The 18,509-nt window shown below is 41.5% G+C and overlaps 1 protein-coding gene across 7 annotated transcripts in view; it reads right to left on the bottom strand.

Moving 5' to 3' along the window:
- Positions 1 to 17,573, bottom strand: part of tmcc1a (transmembrane and coiled-coil domain family 1a) — a 34,379-nt gene extending 16,806 nt beyond the window's left edge. The window contains exons 1-4 of one of the 7 annotated variants that reach the window (XM_028409106.1): positions 17,469 to 17,573; positions 16,513 to 16,600; positions 8,688 to 8,733; positions 7,521 to 7,807 (exon numbers count right to left, since the gene is read on the bottom strand). In XM_028409106.1, coding sequence (XP_028264907.1) covers positions 7,521 to 7,807; positions 8,688 to 8,730 — 330 coding nt within the window. In that variant the 5' untranslated portion in view covers positions 8,731 to 8,733; positions 16,513 to 16,600; positions 17,469 to 17,573. Of the gene's footprint in view, positions 1 to 5,729; positions 6,188 to 7,520; positions 8,404 to 8,687; positions 8,734 to 16,512; positions 16,601 to 17,468 lie in introns of those variants that run through there. The other 6 variants (XM_028409100.1, XM_028409101.1, XM_028409102.1 and 3 more) reach the window with 6 other exon arrangements.
- Between the last annotated feature and the right edge of the window lie 936 nt (positions 17,574 to 18,509).

The raw sequence follows: 18,509 nt of genomic DNA on the forward strand, positions 1-18,509 counted from the left end.
CTTGCTCTCTCTCGCTCTCTCTTAGAATGAGCAATTTCCCTTTAAAAACAATTTCCTGGTCACTCTGGGTAAGGAGAGGACAACCAAACATATCACTATATTTTAAAGAAAGCTCCCCGGTAGTTTACTTTGTCAACACAAGATAGGGAGCCATTTTTAGAGTCAATACTGACAAAGGCGTAGACAGTAAAAACAAATTTAGCAAGAGGACAGTGTCTGAAGAACAGACATGTAGGTTAAGGTTGACCAGAATGTCCTCAGTCACTTAATGGCCAAGTATGCAGCAGGATCAGCGCGGCTGTGAAAACAACAAAGGCACACGAGCATGCCCACGCTGTCACACTTACAACACACAAGCTCAAAGAGGAAGGCCCAGCTGCAGGCCAAAAATAAATACAACAAGGGTGACCCATAGTGACTCATTGCTGACATGTACACAATTATGCACATACCCTCATGCTCACAAACAAACAAAAAAACATTCATTCATGACAAAAGTCATTTCCTGAAAACAATCACTCAGCTGGTATTGTTGTTTGATACACAGACTACATGAATTCATCCATACAAATAAATAAACAAGGCATATATTAATAAATTCAAATTACCATTGGAAAGTGAAATGATAAGCTTGGTACAGCATCTATCTATTTATAGCAGCAAACATACAAAGAGCAGCAGCAGACTCCTTCCTTATTCAGACCCAGATTAGAAGCTTATAAAACAGACTGAGAAGGAAAAATGACCTCAACCTCACAGGTTTATCTTCCTCTGTCCTTCCCCATAACTCCCATCCATCCTGCTGAACACCACCACCAGTCACAAACACACACCCACCCACCCAACCACACACACACACCTATATTTATCTTTCAATCTCCTTGTCACACCATCACATCTGCCTTGTTGGAATTTCACACAAAATTCAATTAACTGTGAAGCAGTTATGTGTGTTAAGTATGAGTGTGCGTGTGTGTAGTGTTGTGAATGCTAATAGCCAGCAGTACCGGATAAGGGCGTTGGCCTATATGTATGATGACATGAATATTCAGCAGCCTAATTAAACAGTCTGGTGCTACGCTTCAAAGAGAACACAAACAGTTTGGGTGGAGAGTTCAGACACACACAAACACACACATGCACACAGACACACATTGCTTGCCTAGTTCAACTCCCCAGATTATCCACAGTATAACAAACTGTTTACATTTGATCTATTTACCATGTTTAGCTCTATTTCTTTGAAGTGGAAGTCCAGTTGTGGTCTATTTATAAGATTTCTTTTACTGTAAAATCAATACTATTTCTGTATGTCTTTAAGAGGATTTAACATAATAAGTGAGAACAGGAAATAGTGTTGTCTCTTCAGCACTTAAATCTAAATGAGATTGTGCCATTATTTGTTTTATAGTTTAGGCATGGGGAAAGGGAAAGCTTAATCACAATATTAAGAGCAAACAGTATTTAAAACAAAGTCAGGAGTCGGAGTTTAATTTTAGAAGACACATTTTCCCTTACTCTAAGAGGTTGTTATTGCAACAGACAGGCTGATGAGGTGGAAATGAGATCAGACAGTGAACCTGCAAGCATTCAGCTGGGTGAAGCCGATTTGGCCCTCTTTGAACATCACCCTGTTACCATGGAGATGGGCAACCAGCTCCACTGTCTGAGCACTGGACACACATGAGAGGAAGAGCAGAGAAGGGAGAGGGGGAGCCAGTGGAAAACAGTTTTTAAGAAATAAAGTAGGACAAACAGTGAGGAGGTAAAAGGTGAGAAGTGAAGCACATACATTAAAAAAACATTTTTGGAAGAAAATGCTTTTGCTACATGCTGAAGGACAAGAAATCCTGTAATTAAACTAATGGGTGATCTTACAAACACAGCACCATGCGGTATTTTAAACACAAGTTGCACTATAGAGGTAGCTGCCTGATACTGAAAGACTTAATCACATAAATAGATTTATTCATCATGAATGATGACTAAATCTTAGATGACACCTGAATAACTTGTTCAGAAGTTTAGCATTTTGGACAATATGAAAGACAAATGAAAAGGAAACCGGTAATTAAGACATTAGGAAGAGAATGCTTATATGATGTAAGCATCTCCATCGCAACAGTGGACTAAGTTCAGCTTTAGCTGATAGAAACAGGAGCAAATCAAACCAATGGTGACTGTTGGTCTCAATAAAAAATTATTTTTAATCTAAGAGTTTGTGATGCAAACATGAAACCAGCAGGGGCAAGACCATTACATTTGGTGACATTGAAGGGCATAACGTAAGATTTACAAAAATGTTTTACTTCACTACATTAAGGTCTCATCAAGTTATTCAGATCTCATCTAGGACCAATTCAGATTAAATTAAGATCAAATTTACTCATCATTCAAAATGTATGTAATTAAGTGTTTCAATATCAGGCAGCGACCTATACAGAGCAACTTACATATACCAGCAGTTTTGTGGTTGGTCCTTCAGGCTAGGAACAGAGGAAGACTGTGTCCAGCAGATTGTAGCTCCTACATTTTGGAACTCTCTCCTATTAGACCCAAGATCTCTGCACTGTTAAAAACCACCTCACAACCCACTTTAGATGTGTTCCACAAGATAAGGTTATGGCTCCAGTAGAGCTACAGACACCTATTGTTTTAAGTCTCGGTCGATAGCAGTATTTGCTCTGGTGATCAATGACAGTCAAACAGACACCTATGATATTTAATCAAAAACGACTACAACACAAACAGATCGCTGCTGGTTTAAAAGGGACTTATTGAGAAAAGTAGGCATGGCAATATGTGCACGTCATGACAAAGATGAACAAAAGCAAGGGACAGAGGATAAGGAAGAATAGGCAGGAATGGAAAATCACTACAGAATAGATAAAAGAGAAAAGGGCATGGAAGTAAGAATAAGAACATTTAAAGAAGAAATATTTTTCAGTCTCTCTTCTATAATCATTAAAATCATCACTTCCATATTTTTTTTTACATAGGCACGATGAATGTCAAACAGTGAACTGCAGAGAGCTATGGCAGTGCACTAGCAGCACACACACACACACACCATTTCTACAGGCTGGTAGTCAGCAAACACACAGAGATCACCTCCAGGGTATTAGAGCACAAGCTTCCTCATCCCCATGGCTGTCTCTCTCTGTCTTTGCTGAAAGTCAATCGAAACTCAGCTGTTTGATTATCCTCTGGTGTGATTGTGCACTTCTGTGACAGTGTTTACTGGGACCAGAAGGCAATCTGCAGTTGTTTGTTAGGGATTGATAGCTATCATTATGCATCTGCAATCCTGGCCTATGTAAATGCAATTAGTGTTAAAACAATAGCTCATGCTTGTCTTTTGCAGATTTCACAAAAACTCAAAGTCACAAAAATAGTTGCAGAACATGCAGCGGTGTCCTGCTGCAAAGGTCACAAACGCTTTCATCAACACACAGCCAATAGCCCGAGGAGGCGAGAGACGATGAGAGCGCAGTGATGAAGTTGTTAAACTAGCAGGGACAGAACAAGCCTCAAGGGACCAGGTGATGTTTGGTTCCTCCCACTGACACTGCTTCTTACTGCTCTCTTACAATACAACAGCAACAGAGACCAAATCCGTATCTACTATGCATACTCTGGTATGAATTCTACTTGTTACTATCAGCTGCCTTTAACTCTATTAATATGTGGCTAAAATCTGAGAGTACAAACTAACCTCATACAAAACATGGCATTGGAAACAGTGAAGAGACAGAGTTCTATATTCAATCAATTAAGTGGGAATCATGTTATTATTATTAATAATAATAATAGATATTGATTTGCTTGTACTTCAGTGTATTTCATGTTACTTTATGTGCAATACTTCATGTTACTTTATGTGCAAATACGCCTGCACAGTGTACAAAGGAAGACATTTGACAACATATTTTTGGGTGTGGAAAACTGTGTCTGGTTTGCAAACATTAATTTAGTCAAGCCAACATGGATTTCCTATTTTCTTTGAGAAAGACATGTTTTATTTTAATCAGGCAATGGGGGCCACAGCATCAGATGATAAGTACTTTGTTCACTGAGAGAGAGAAGAGAACCTTCATCACAGGGGATAAGAATGAACTATTCTGTTATTTCCATGATATCAAGACTCCAGTCAATAGAGGACTAGTACCATACTTGATCAATTTCCCAGAATGGGAAACCAATCCAAATGCTTGGACTGAGATATATCAACAGTCCAGGATGTCCTGGAAAGCCTAAAAAGTGAGAAGGACTCCAGCAGAGACAATCTATACCTGCTGATACTGAAGCAGGATAATAAACACAAACACACTTCAATTGGGTTTAAAATCACTCCCCTTCATAGCCACTTTCCCTAGGTGGAAACTCTATTATACCAATCACAATTGTTTATCTATAATAGGGCTGGCCTCATGCGATGACTTGCTTCTTCCCTTGTTCAAAAATTGGATTTGGATTTTTCAAGTTTATAATAACAAACACTCAGTCACTCATCAGCATACCTACTCCACTGCATTTTAGATGTCTTTACAAATAGTAAATGTTTTATTTTGAGTTTGATAAGGATTCTATAGGAAAGCAGAGCATGTAATTGCTGAGAGGGAAATCAAAATACAGTATTAGACAATAAAAGACAAAAGATGAGCAGGAAGGCAGATGGGCATATTGGAAATCTGGCTTGAGGGAAAGAAAAGAGGGTCACCTGCATAACCCCCTTTCTTTCCAATATTTCCCAGCATCCCATTTTTGATCAACATTCACAGACAGGCCCTGGAGGGGGGTTACGATCTCCAAACACTCCTCAGTCTCTCAGACATAGAAATCTAGTTTCAAGGCCTCAAGGCTTGGCTTGTGTTTCATTTGATCTCAGTACCGTCCCAGCAAAGCCATACAGAACTCCTCTGTACCCCTTCATCTCCTGTCCTAAACATCCTTCCTGACTCCTGGCAGTAAGCATTTTACACCTTGCAGCCCTTCACATGTTCTATTTCTTTTTATGCCTGCTTTATCTCCATCTTTCTGAACAGATAGAAAAGGAAAGACTGAATTCTGTCCTTCTTGCCTGAAAGTGAGAGTCTGCCATGTGCATGTGATGCCATACATGTTAATGCATCAGGCCACATGGACACAAAGTTAAATAATGAACAGGGAGGCTATAGTCAATCAATTAATTAGCAGCTAATTGTAATTAATCCCACAGGCAGAGCACCAGCTGCAGAACAGCAAGCCTTTAACAGACCTAATGCTTTTCTTTTACAGCACCACCATCAGGGGATAGATATATCAAATCGACAGACAACTGTGGAGTCAAGTGTGTTAAAAAACGCTCCCTCATCAGTAATAAACAAGCATCATGTTTCCCAGTCATTACATACTTTCATGATGCCCCCTAATGATCTTATAGGCTCCTGCTTTTACTGTGGTAGCATGGGTTACTGTTTAACAGAGTTGAGATAAAGTGCAAAGATGGGCCACTCACTTACTGTATGGACTGAACTGAAGTCTGCCAGCTATGCTTTTTCATTGCACAACATTCCTACAACAGCACCAATTTTATCATTATTACTTTAATTTTGAATAAGAGTAGTTAATGCACTAATTAGGCACAGCAAATAGCTGGAGATCTGCATGAAAGAAAGGCAGAAAGACACTGAAAATGGCAAGACAGAGATAGTGTTTAAATGACTCTTAGGTTTGTGTTTAAAGCTTACCTTGGAGTACTGTCTACGAAGACTGAAGCGCTGCACCATCCTGACTGACTGACTGAAGGACCCACAGCTGGATCCCCTGTTCTACTCCTCTCTGCTGATGTCCCTCCAAAGTACACACTGCCTCACATGCTCCACTTTCACTCACACACACACACACACAAATACACACATGTGCACGAAAGACACACTACCCTTCTCTCCAAACAACCATGTGCACACACATTTCTAGCCCACACCGCTTTCGTCTACTATGCAAACACAAATGAGGAGAGAGAGGGAAAAACGAGGGAGATGAAAAAAGGGAGGGAGAGCAAGAAGAGATAAAGACAGCTCAGCTGTGTTGCCCTCTACTCATATTCAAAGTGATCCCCTGAGCTGTGTCTTTCTCTTACAATACAGCCACTCACACAAAATGCTCATACCACATGGCTGTCAATGCCAAAATGATTGTCAATGAAGACACACAAATGAAATGAAAGTCCTACATTCAAACATACACACCCCTCTACATCCTCTTCTGACACATTCACACACAGCCAGTGCTCAGCTCTCACTCATCTAGGACAAGGCAAGGTTGCCTCCTGCTTCCTGTCAGTGAGGCGAAGGGTGGGGTGAGGAGGAGGTGGTAGTACAGAATGAGAGGGAGGAGGGGGGAGATGGGAGAGGAGAAGGGACCAGCTGACTGTCTATATTAATTCTCTCCAGGGACCAAGGGAGGGGGACAGGGAGGGGAAAAAGACCAAGGAAGAAAAATAGCAAGGAAGAAATATTGAGAAAGAGGAAGAGGTATAGAGAAGAAAGAAAGGAAGAAAGAAAGAATCAATGAGGATCAATAAGGTAAACTGATCATTCACTAAACATTACACATGTTTAAACAAGCAAACTATGAAACCTCCACTTACAGCAGGATGTCACACACCTACAAGGTCAACCACGCCGTTACTATGACAACCTTGGGAGGGCGTAGTTCTAGGCGGCTTGCCGCAAGTTTCAGGGTAACCACGGCAACTGCTTGAATAACCTTAATGACATTGCTGGGTTGCTGTGCAGGAGACAGGGTTGTGATGTTAGCCAGGGATGAGAGAGACAGGTTATAATCTTTGTGAAGGGCGATCAACAGACCACAGAAAGGTTGATGGTCGTCTATCACAATAGCAAGACTAATGGAGCACAGATGTCTGGCTCTCAGCTCTGCTCTGTCATCCCAGGTGAGGTCATTGGCACAGGACTCAAGGATACTTGGTTGTACTGACAATAGGGTGGCAGACTTAATTAAGTTTAGCTCACTGTTTTTAATATGCATATCAACACCCCTTAGTCTAGAGATATTAGCCACCACAAGTTTGACCCTCAGCATCACAGCTTATTCTACAAACCAAGGATCTGTCCAGTCCACAACACATAACCCGTAATGCAAACATGTGAACCAAGCCCAGCAGTGTTCACAGCAGGTTAGCTGATCTGACAGCGACCTCTTGTGGCAGACAGAACTAACTGTAGTCTGCACTACCAAAGGTGGTGCATGTGAATGTGTTTTATTTGTTGGTAGATAAGCTTGGATCAATGCTATTTTGGAAATAACTAACTTAACTTTAACGCTACTTTGGGCAAAACCAGACAGCAGTTTTGACAGAGGGCACCCACACCTGAAACGGGAAATTATACATCAGCAGCAAGGTAAACTTTAGCTTTTGATTGACAGTTCACTAAAAACCAACACCTGACACGAGTAAAAGGTGACACATCAGACAACCTGTGTAGTGATGAAGATTAATGGCTGTTGTCACTCACCCTGTCCGTCTCCTCTGTAGACTGGTACCCTGGTGACAGCACCACGTCATTACCAGCGTATCCATGGGCAGGGCTGCTGGGTGTGGTATCAGTGGTGGAGGAGGAGCGAGGGCGGCTGGTATGCTGCTGTGGGTCGTGGGTGTAGCGGCGATGTGGGGCCTGGGGGCTACCTTTCAGGAGAGGATCACGATCTCCACTTAAGGATCCCGACCCAGACCCCTTACTGCGCCGGCTCTGCAGGCTGGTCCCACGCCTCATCATGCCCACAGCGGCTGAGCCCTGGCCAGCTGCAGAAGTAACCACAGGAGCATAGAGGCGGTCAGAGTCAGGACAGCAAGAGCCCGAGGTGTCCTCGGGGGGAGAGGTGCCACCTGCTGACACCACAGAGGAGGACGAGGAGGATGATGAGGAGGTAATGGTAGAGCGAGAGAGGGAAAGGCGTTTACGCTGCTGCTGGAACAGCTGTTTCAAGCCCTGGCCAAAAACCCCCATGCTTTCCCTGGCGTTCTGGCTCATCTTACTAAAGGAAGAGTGCTCTGACTGAGATGAGGCCCTCTTCAACCCTGGGCCTACTGACACCCCCGCCACTCCTGAACTGGGGCCCATTCCCTCTGACTCCCTTTGACTGTCGTCCTCCTGCTGCATATGGTCCTGCTGACACCTCAATGACGATATGTCTAATGAAATAGTCTGCTAACTCTCTTTTTTAGTGAGGAGGTCAGACTAGTCAATGACTGCTGGAGAAAAGACTATAGAAAACAGACTACAGAAAAGTGGAGATGGGATTGTCTGATGGAGTGATGATCAGGTCATTGGAGGGCAGAGGGATGGATCCAAAGAGGGAGCATGCATCTTTGATTCAGGAACAAGTAGCCATGCAGGTCTAACACAGAGAGAGAGGAGATGGATTGTGAGAGGGTGAAATGTTTTGTTACAAAGTTACAATGATACAAAGTTGTCACACCCGCTTGTGACCCTTTGTATCAAGTAAAATTAGTTAAATAAATGTCTTACTATTAAATACATCAAGGAACACAGGGTAAGCCAGGGAAGTCAATATGATAGAAGGATTGCACAGTTGCAGTCAGAAATGAATTAGCAAAAAAGGATGTGGTGAAGATAAGTAAAGAGAGAAAAAAGACGACTGACATTAGAAGAAAAACCCACCTACCATCAGCCCAACTGTCATCCTAGTGTGACTCGTCTGCATTACCTGAGAGGGAAATGAACAAAGAAGGAACAACTAATCATCATTTAAAACTTTAATCAATATTTTCTGATTCCAATCGAAGGTCAATTTAAATGTGAAGATGTAGGGCATATAGAGAACATTCAAGGCATCACTTTTTGTATGTTTGTATGTGTGTGTGTATTCCTTCAGGACCTCATTTATTATTCCCACAGGCATCCTTTACTCATCCTGTCATGGTATCAAGAGACAAAGGTTTAAGCAGCAGTGTGGCATTCACACAAAGTACACAATTTCCTCCAGCAGCCTTGAACACAGTCGTGCTGAATTTAAATCAGTAAAAAAACGAAGCACAGTAGACACCTAACGTTAAATGAGAGCTGTCTTCCTCAAGAAGCAACCTTATTGGTGGAACAGTGATCACCTCATAGCTGGACCTAGAGAGACAGGCAGTCAGCCGGAGCCTCCCTGTAGCATCAATGGCTGCTCCCATCGAGGGCATCAAAACAAGCTAGGCAAGAACATTCTGAGCCCTGGGAGGGAGAGTTACAAACTCAAACTATATTCCTTCAGCTGCAATATCAAGTCATACAGAAGTAGGACAGACACGCACACATGTTTACAGATTTACAGACATTTCACAACAGAGAAAGGGGATGAGCGTGACATGAAGGTAGCATGATGCTTTTCTTTTTAACCATACTGTCACTGCCAAGAAAAGGAACATTTATGGACATGGTCACATTCACACAGCAGCTCTTTCAGTACAAGCTGATTATAAATCTGGTAGTGTGAGTAGTCTGAGAGTGATCCTTTCTCTAACTATGGTGGTGCCAATTACTTAAATGTGATTTTTGACTGAGAGAGAAAGACATTTGGAGTTTATTTTAGTCACCAGCTACATGGCTGCTGCCTTCAACAATCAAGCATTCTTCTATTAACCCTTTTGTTTATGCCAATAAGAATAGTTTCAGTTGCTCCAAGCCTTTGTTGCTGATTGTGTTTATGATGCTTATGGACAGGTAAAGATACAGCAAGTGTCCAGTTTTGGGACATAAGTATTTGCTACTCTTTGCATGCTGACAAAGCTTCATCAGGCTGTCATTTCCAGCACAGATTAGGGCAGACTGCATTAGAGTGTTAAATAGAAGAGATAAGAGTCCAAACATCCAAGTCTGTGGCCTTGATGATTACTAGAAGATAGTGAATTGCTTTCCTGAGGTTGGGATGAGTTCTTGCCTAAATGAAAAAGTCAAAGTATCACAGGATCTTTTTATAAGTGACATTAAAATATAGGGGGAGATAGACGGGTGGATTGGTGTGGCGTCAGCAGTGATGTAGACTCAAAAGGAGTCAGTTGAGCTTCTGATCAGGATGCCTCCTTGGAAACCTCCCATTGGAGGTTTACTGGGCTGGGTAGATTATGTATCTCACTGGGCCAAGAAAAATTGTAGGATCCCAGAGGATGAACCAGAAAACGTTGTTGATTAGACATCTGGAATATATTACTTAGCCTGCTTCTACCACAACCTGATTACAGGTAAGCTACTCCTCATTCCATTTTTGCTTTTTATTCATTGTGATGCATGAAAATAATATAATATATGGCAATATTTTATACGGCCTATTGATTTTTATGTTAATACTAGTTTTTTCTCCTCTCTCAAATAAGCAGTTCCTCATATAAGGTGGCTAGTCACACATAAACATGTAACCTAATCAAGTGTACATGCATACATGATTATGGATACATGCAAGCATGCACAAAGCACTGAAACAGTAACTGACAGTGAAGTGTGATTCACCACGACGGAGCACGGAGCTGTTATTTTAGTGCTGGTGAGTGGAGGGGTAAACCAAAGTTAATCCTGTCCTGAAGCTGAAGCTGAACCTGAAGTCCTGTCCTGACCCCGGTACCCACCCTCCCTCTGTGTCGGTAAATCCCCTCCTTCATCCCCAGGCTGATCCCAACATTGGATTGGATGTTTTCTTGATTGCCTGTGGTTTTATATTCAAACTAAATCCTCTTTCAGCAGTCCTTAGAGGACAACACTTTATTGTCAAACTTGTGTCTTCACTTTAAGCAAGTCTTGGTGATCCTCATTAATGAAATCATGACACAACCAGACCCACTATCAGATCTCTGATCTCTGATGACAATTGTCCAGTTCTAACCTCAAGTATTTCACTTCATGACATTATACTGTCCTGACAAAATATCAACAAACCGGTACTAAAATACAGCACAGGTGTCCCATCTAGTATTCATCTGCCAGTGAAAGTGAATTCAAAAAGTATTTTTGAAATGTAAGTGTGAAGAGATCAGTATTTTCTAATAATAAGACAAAAGATATTTCAAGTGCTGTCATTTTTTTATCTAAATTGTACTTTTTCAACATAAACCCCCTGAAAGGGTGCATTTGTATTTAGGCTTTGTCCTCCAGGAAAACTGATTTGAATTATCAACTCATTAAGTGTGTCAGTGACAGTCAGGGTCGACAGCCTCTGTGAGTCAGCACGTTCCCTCGAAATTTCACAATGCTGTCAAAGGTAAATGACAAATGACCACACGGAAAGCTGCCTCTCTGGAACTCTGTCTGGACACACACACACTCACTGCCAGTTGTCATTTTCTCAGCGACGGAGAGAAATCTCTGTATAGATTTCTGGTCAGCTCACACCAACATTATTGAATGTGAACATGGATAGTACCAAAAATCAGCATAGGGATTTTGTAATAAATGCTTAAAAAACATGAATTAATTAACTTTCTGATGTCTCTGCTTCATTTATCAGCATCTACAACATATTTTGTTTTGTTTTGTTTTTTTGTTTAAAAAAAAAAACAGCTCTGGCTTCATTCAGGCATAAAGTTCACAAAGACGTGGCACCTCTAGATGCTCTAGATTCACATCCATTATGATTATTAAACAAAGAAGACAATAGGTGATTATTTAAAAAGGGGATTAAGCCCCCTAATGACAAAAAATGAAATCATATGGCAGACAACTGGCAACAAAGCAGAGCTCGAGTTGAACTATGTATCAGCACAACTTCATGTAAGTTGTGTATTTTTTGTAAGCAAATGTTTCTTTAGGAAGTTACTGTCTGTCACAATAACCCACAATAACCCAATCACTGCTTTTTTCGTTTCTATTACATTCTACTCTTACAGTAAAAACAGCAACTGTGCATGACTGACCCAAATTAGAGTACAATCTGGCCTGTACTCTCTGGCACAGAAGCAGCCATGTTGTTGTTTATTGCTGAACATACTCAAAATATGGCTATAGCTTAAACAAGCCATGGCAGTGTTTCCAGGAGAGTCTGAGAGCTGGCGTAGAATAGACTGCTCTTTGTTCCCTCTGAGCTACACATACAGGCTCATTGCTGCTCTTTGTGCTGTGCCTCTTTCACTGACAGACACACATCAATAAGAGGGGAATTAGGCCAGAGAATTCTGTCAGTGACGTTTGTGTTTGAGTGCATGCATGAACATGTGTGCATGTCTCTGTATCAGACAGAGACGGAAAAGGAGAGAGAGAAAAAGAGATAACCGGAATTATATAGTGTGTTAAATGTGCATAGGTGTTTGTGTGTGTTTTGTCTTTGTCCAATGGAAACTGGACCATATCTCATACAGCAGCTGCATAATGACAGCATGGCCAGGAAACAGGAACAATCGTTATTGTATTTACGTGTGTGTGTGTCTGGTCTGTGTGTGTGAGTCGGCCTGGGAGGCATTGAATAGCACAGTTGTGTCAGCTGTAACAGTGAAGGAGATGACTTCAGCATACTGCACAAAGTGTGATAAGAGACACAGCTCTTTGTATCACACAGTGTGTAAGTGAGCGCGAAAAAAAAAAAGACTGAGGGTTACAGAAGCCGAGAGAGAGGCCAGACCGGATCAAAGACATCCAACAGTCTACACGTGGTTTGCCTGGCTGTGTCAGGTTCACCCGGGCCCATAGAATGTGTCTGAATAGGGAGGAGTACAGCAGGTAGTTCCCTGAGTCTGGCAGGCACAGCGCCCTATTGTGCAAGGTGAAACCCACAGAGGCAAAGCCTAATGCCAAAGGATGCTTTCCAGGAACAGGACAAACCAGAAGATAGGAAATCCCTCACTCCTATTAAACACAAACACATCTGTGTTTGGTTTATGACACCACAGACTTCTTGACTGCCTGTACAGCAGCCAAGAAGACTATTACTAAAAAGACTGATTCACACCTGGTATCTGTTCACTCATTGTCATATCGCATAGAGCAAACTCTCCCAGCGTGGACGTCTAATATATCAGATTTTAACAAGAGACCATATGTCAGCATCTTGATTCTTCCTCTACAGTCCATTTGAACTGGTAATGTTTTATATATGTAAAGAAATAAAATCTAAATCCCCTAAGAGGAGCTACGGAGCTTGAATAGCGAAGCTACAAAAATAAAGTATCAAAAACAAGGTACCTGTCAAGTTGGGCTTTCATGGGCTATAAATATTAAATATTCTTTATCTCTGAAGTATAATAGGGATTGTGCAGCAGTGTTGGGCAGTCAACAAACCTAGGCAGCAGCTGACATGACAGATAACTGTAGACCAGCTGTGAGTCATCATGAGGGAGGGTGTATGTTAAACATTACAAGCTAGCATAATGTTTAGAGGGAGAGCTTTGTGTAAGGGACACCACTGCATCTGTACTCAACATCATGACAAGTGTCCTGCTAAATAAATTATTAGTAACACACTGTTATGAGTTCATGTGGACTACAACCACACCACCACTCAGGGCTGACTGAAGGTGTCCATCCATTGAAGACAGTGAAGATCTCATTTACTTACTGCAATAGAATGACAGATGATGGTATTATGATGGGTTTACAGTGGACACACAAAGAGAAATTAGTAGAGTATGAAAAAAATTGAAAGCTCTTTAAAAGTGTCCTTCGCTTGCTAACCTGACGGGTGTTTGACAGCAGTCAGGCCTCCGACTTGGCCAACTTACTGTAGCTCATATTCCACCAGCTCTGGCGGAGCATCATGAAGTGTCAACAGACTGGAAACCACCTACACACCAGCTGAAATCTCATACCAAAGATTGTGTTAAAGGCATTCAGCCATAATAAATTGGAAAGAGACTGAGTGTCAGGGTCAATGCACAGTTTGCACAGCTACAGGTAGAAACGTGCCAGATGTCAGGCCTTAGGGGCCACCTGACTATTTTTTTTTGGTGCCAGCAGGTGAGAACAACTTTGGGCAGTCAGATATAAATCATCGACATAGTTATCTATTTAAATAGCTCTCTGAGCTCAGGTAACCAGACACCCCTACAGCACACTAGGGGGATTTATTTGGGATCAGCACGTCCAAGCTCTGGACCTGCAACTTCTTCTCCGAGCATGATATTGGGCCCAGCACATACTAGCCTGTGGATCAACACTATTAGATTTAAGCTGTGAGATAATATTCCTCCTGATCTCCAAACATCAATATGTATGTAACATATGATGTCCATTATCTGAATACATTCAGATGCAAACAAACCAAAATGACTCTGGACAAAGGGAATTAGGCAAAAGTTAATTAATACTATGATGAGGCTATAGTAATATTATTTCTTGCACATTTTAAAACTGAGAGAAATAACTTGATGCGCTTTGTCTATTGCAGATTGTTGAAGCCTCATATTAGGATAACATACCTACATAACAACAAGGCCCCTGTTTTTAAACTCTTGTGATGCAGTGTGACCCCTGCCTCTTTACTGCCTCTGTCTTCAAACAGGAAGGGATCAGAGGGAAGCGGGCCGTTCGTTGCCACCAGAAACCACAGGCTTTATTGAGGAATTTCACCTTCACTGCGCAAGTGTGGGAGTCTGGAAAACCCAATATGTCCACAGCCTCCTCAGTCCTCCAGGATTAATGGCAAAGATGGTACAGATAAACTTTTTTATTCGTATATGATGTTGGAAGCTGAACTGAACATATGGTGGAGAGGAGAGATGCTTGTAACATCTAAATTAAGCTGCACTATGACACCTCTGCTACCCTGTGGGCTTTCAAACAGCAAATCCCCGCAGGAGGAGGTAGAAGGTGAGAGAGAGAGGGTGTCAGAGAGTGTGAAAAAGAAAGGGAGAGAAAAAAAGAATCTCTCCTCACTCAAATGCAACACATTGTCTCTAGCTGTGGATGGACCTGTGACTGAGAGATTGAAGACAAATCATTGCCTGAACGATGCTGAGATTGTATGGAGGATTATCTGAATCCCTTTGAATCCTTTACTAATCATTTTTGCTGCATCAGTTTAGCTAAAAGGGACAAAGAACCTAAAGCTGCAAACCACAACTTTACAGAACCAACATTAGATGATGGGGCAAACACTGTTAAGTTTCATCTCTAGCATACATGAACCTTTCTCAGACAGGCAAAAAAAAAATTTCATAATCAATCATTTAGGTTTTTTTTACTTAATAGATTATAGAATTAAGATAACTGTAGTTGCAGTCTTAGTCACATGCCACCCATGTCACATACCCCAGTACTGTCCAGCTCACCAATACTAGCATCCTAACAAATACATGATCACTCACCAGCTCTCCACTGCATTGCTGGAAGTACTGTACCACTGCCAAACATGCTGAACATAACTCTTTGGAGTATGCTTCTCAGCTGCTGCCTGACACAACAGGGAGGAACATGTTGGGGTAGTTTGGCTACCTGATAATAATGACACCTAGGTACCTTTCTTTAGAGGTCTGGAGACAGCCAGATGGATGAAAGCTCTAATGCCAACCCATAACTTATGGGAGACATTTTTGTCATAAGAGGTTTTACTGTCAATGCACCACTGTTGCCAGCATTACAAAGAAATTACGTTGGTATTCTCAGACTTAGAAAGCAACTTTAGCTGCATATCTACCAGGAAAAGTAGATATTAACTGGGGGCAGGGAAGTCTAGACTTCACAACTTGCCACTACATTAAAGGTTTGGTAAGGGCATGGATGGATGAAGGGGGCTGTTTTGGATGGTATACATAAAAAACAAAAAATGTACACCATGCTTTCTATATCCTTACACACTTTAGGCAATTTAGTGACCCATTTAAGCACTAATATTCAGAAGTTTGGCGTATAAGGACAAATATATACCCTGAAGAAATATCTTTAAAAATGCAGATAAAAAAGAGCATAACTTGTATACCAGTTAGAGAAACAATTTACACAAATGTAAAGAGCTCCGTTGTAAGATATGCAGGCTTTCTGTGTACTTATTGGCACTTAATCAACCCCTCCGACAGAGAAAACCACAAACTGTGTTCATCTTGTCATCTCAGTTCTATAAGCACGTCGTCGCCATATCCTTTGCTGATGGATGCGTTACATTAAATCAAGAGGAGAAAGGACGCTCCATCTTTAGAAGGCACTGAGTTGTGTTGTGTAAGCGTTGCGCTTAAATATACATATACACAAACACATTACACTCATACAATGACTCTCAATTCTAAGCTCGGCTCACAACAGGGAAGGCACAACGTGAGTGCAGCGGGGAAAGAGGAGGGGGAGGAGGAGGAGGAGGAGGACGGGCGAAGCGTCATCATGGTGGTCTGACCACCCGAGTGAGATATGAATGGCTGTGTTAGCTGTGCCCTGAAGGGGCAGCCAAGCTCTCAGCCACTTAGCAGAAAATACTTAACAGATAGTGTGATACATCATGTCATAAAGGAACCCTCAAACACTCATCTACATCTCCACAAAGATGGAAACGGTTATCAGAACGGACGAAGAAAAGAGTGAGTGGATGAAAACAAACCTTCAGTCCATTGTAATGATGCTGCCAGAGTGGATTTCCTTCATTGCAAAGGAGATGACAACCTGCTACATCAGGTTGGCCCACAGGTCTATAACAAAAAAAACACACACACACAGAAAAAAGTGAGATGAAAACTGTAATCCAGTAAATGCTTCCTTGGCACATCTCTGTGTCTGGCTGCCTGGCTGCACGTCTGTTTAGTGTGTGTGTGTGTGTGTGTGTCTGTCTCCTAGACACAGATAATAACATGCTGCTCCTCTGTGAAGAATACTAGGCTTCAGATGAAATGACACTACAGATATCCATCCTTATCACACCGTGAAATGTCTTTAGTCCGTCACACTGCATAAGGAGCCAGCAGAGAGCAGGAAGCACTGAGGCTTTATTAAAACTTGTCCAACTGACAGAGCAAGATGATAAGATACACAGACACACAAATATGACAGCATTATTTCAATTTACCACCCACGACTCTTGACTTTCCTTAACAAGCTATCAATGTTAACTTTGTTTTCGTTATTTTCTACGACTCAAGACAAACAACCAAGCTGTTGTACCAAATGACAACATCTTACGACATTTTTAATTATCTTCTTGTTAAAGTAGCTTAAAACAAATGCGCGCAATAACTCTGTTATGACAGCACGGGGCATGAAATATAGCGACAGTTACGAAAGATAACGCCACCAAAATCCCTCTTGGCTAACACACAACGTTCAGAAATAACGTAATAACAAATAAACTTACAACGTGAGTTGTGTAAAATGTTATTTCATTGCCAGAGGAGTGTGTGTGTTAACGGACTCAGGTTGACAGTCCCGTTAGTGTCATCGTACAGACTGAGCTGCTGCGATGAAACATCTACGCGGACAGTCTAACAGAGACTCCACACACACATGACACACTGACGGAAAAACAACACCAAAAACTAAACTAAAAACATATTTCACACTTACACGGGTGACAGCAAACTGTTGGGGCTGACACGGACGTACGGCGACAGCAGCACCCCTCCTCTAAAGTGCCATCCACCCCGCCGCCGTACTCCCTCCCTCCCCGTCCTGACGTCATGGCGTACGACGTAAATGGCTAGAGGGGAAGGAAACCAAAGATTGTTTTGTGGTAAGATGACTCACTCGCTAGTTTACTCACACCCACACATTTTTTTTTTTATCTGTATCAGCATAACTGTTACAGGACTGAAACTACCAAAAGAAAAAACTAATTCTCAGCTCAATTGTGAAAATAAGTGAAAATATATTTATAAATGTACAGCAAAATCTCCATAATTTGTTCAATCAGGAATAACCTGTTTGCAAATATTTTACTGTACATGCTCTTTATCCATATTGATCAGAATAATTAAACAATAATTCAAAGGCAGAATAATATAACACTGAAATAATAGCATTAAAGTGGCTTTAACGAAGAATGACTGGGAAAGTATGACCCCAAGATGCCTGTGTTCAGGATTATTATTGCTATTAACTGGTCCTGCACTCAGTGGTGTGTGTAGAGATGGTCTCAACAAAAGTGAAGAAGGTGAAAGACAGAATGTCAAAAACCTCTTACCATTCTCACATCTCTTCTGTTATTCTCATACTTCTCAGAGGTCAACAGGCACGAAGACTAAAGTTGGATACCTGACAAATGAAACGTTATTTTTTTTTATATCCGGTGCAAAACAGATTTCATATTGAGCCCATTCTAACACAACTTCAAATTGTCTGTACCTACCTGCTTGCGTGACAAAGCATTTTATTTCTGGATAATACGCATAAGATCTTGTTCTCATAGCCTCGGTAACCATAGAAACACAATGATCAATCTCCAACATCAATGCAGAGAATTTTCAAACTCAAAGAGTGTTTCTATGAATGTGACTTGACAAATGTACTCATCTGTAGTCTAACTGCAGTCAACTGAGAATAGCTGTCCTCTTAAATGTGATTTAAGCCAGATACTTTCCATATAGGTGCTCCAAAGCAAGCAAGCAG

Source organism: Parambassis ranga, chromosome 7, assembly GCF_900634625.1.
Source record: "Parambassis ranga chromosome 7, fParRan2.1, whole genome shotgun sequence".
NCBI lineage: Eukaryota > Metazoa > Chordata > Actinopteri > Ambassidae > Parambassis > Parambassis ranga.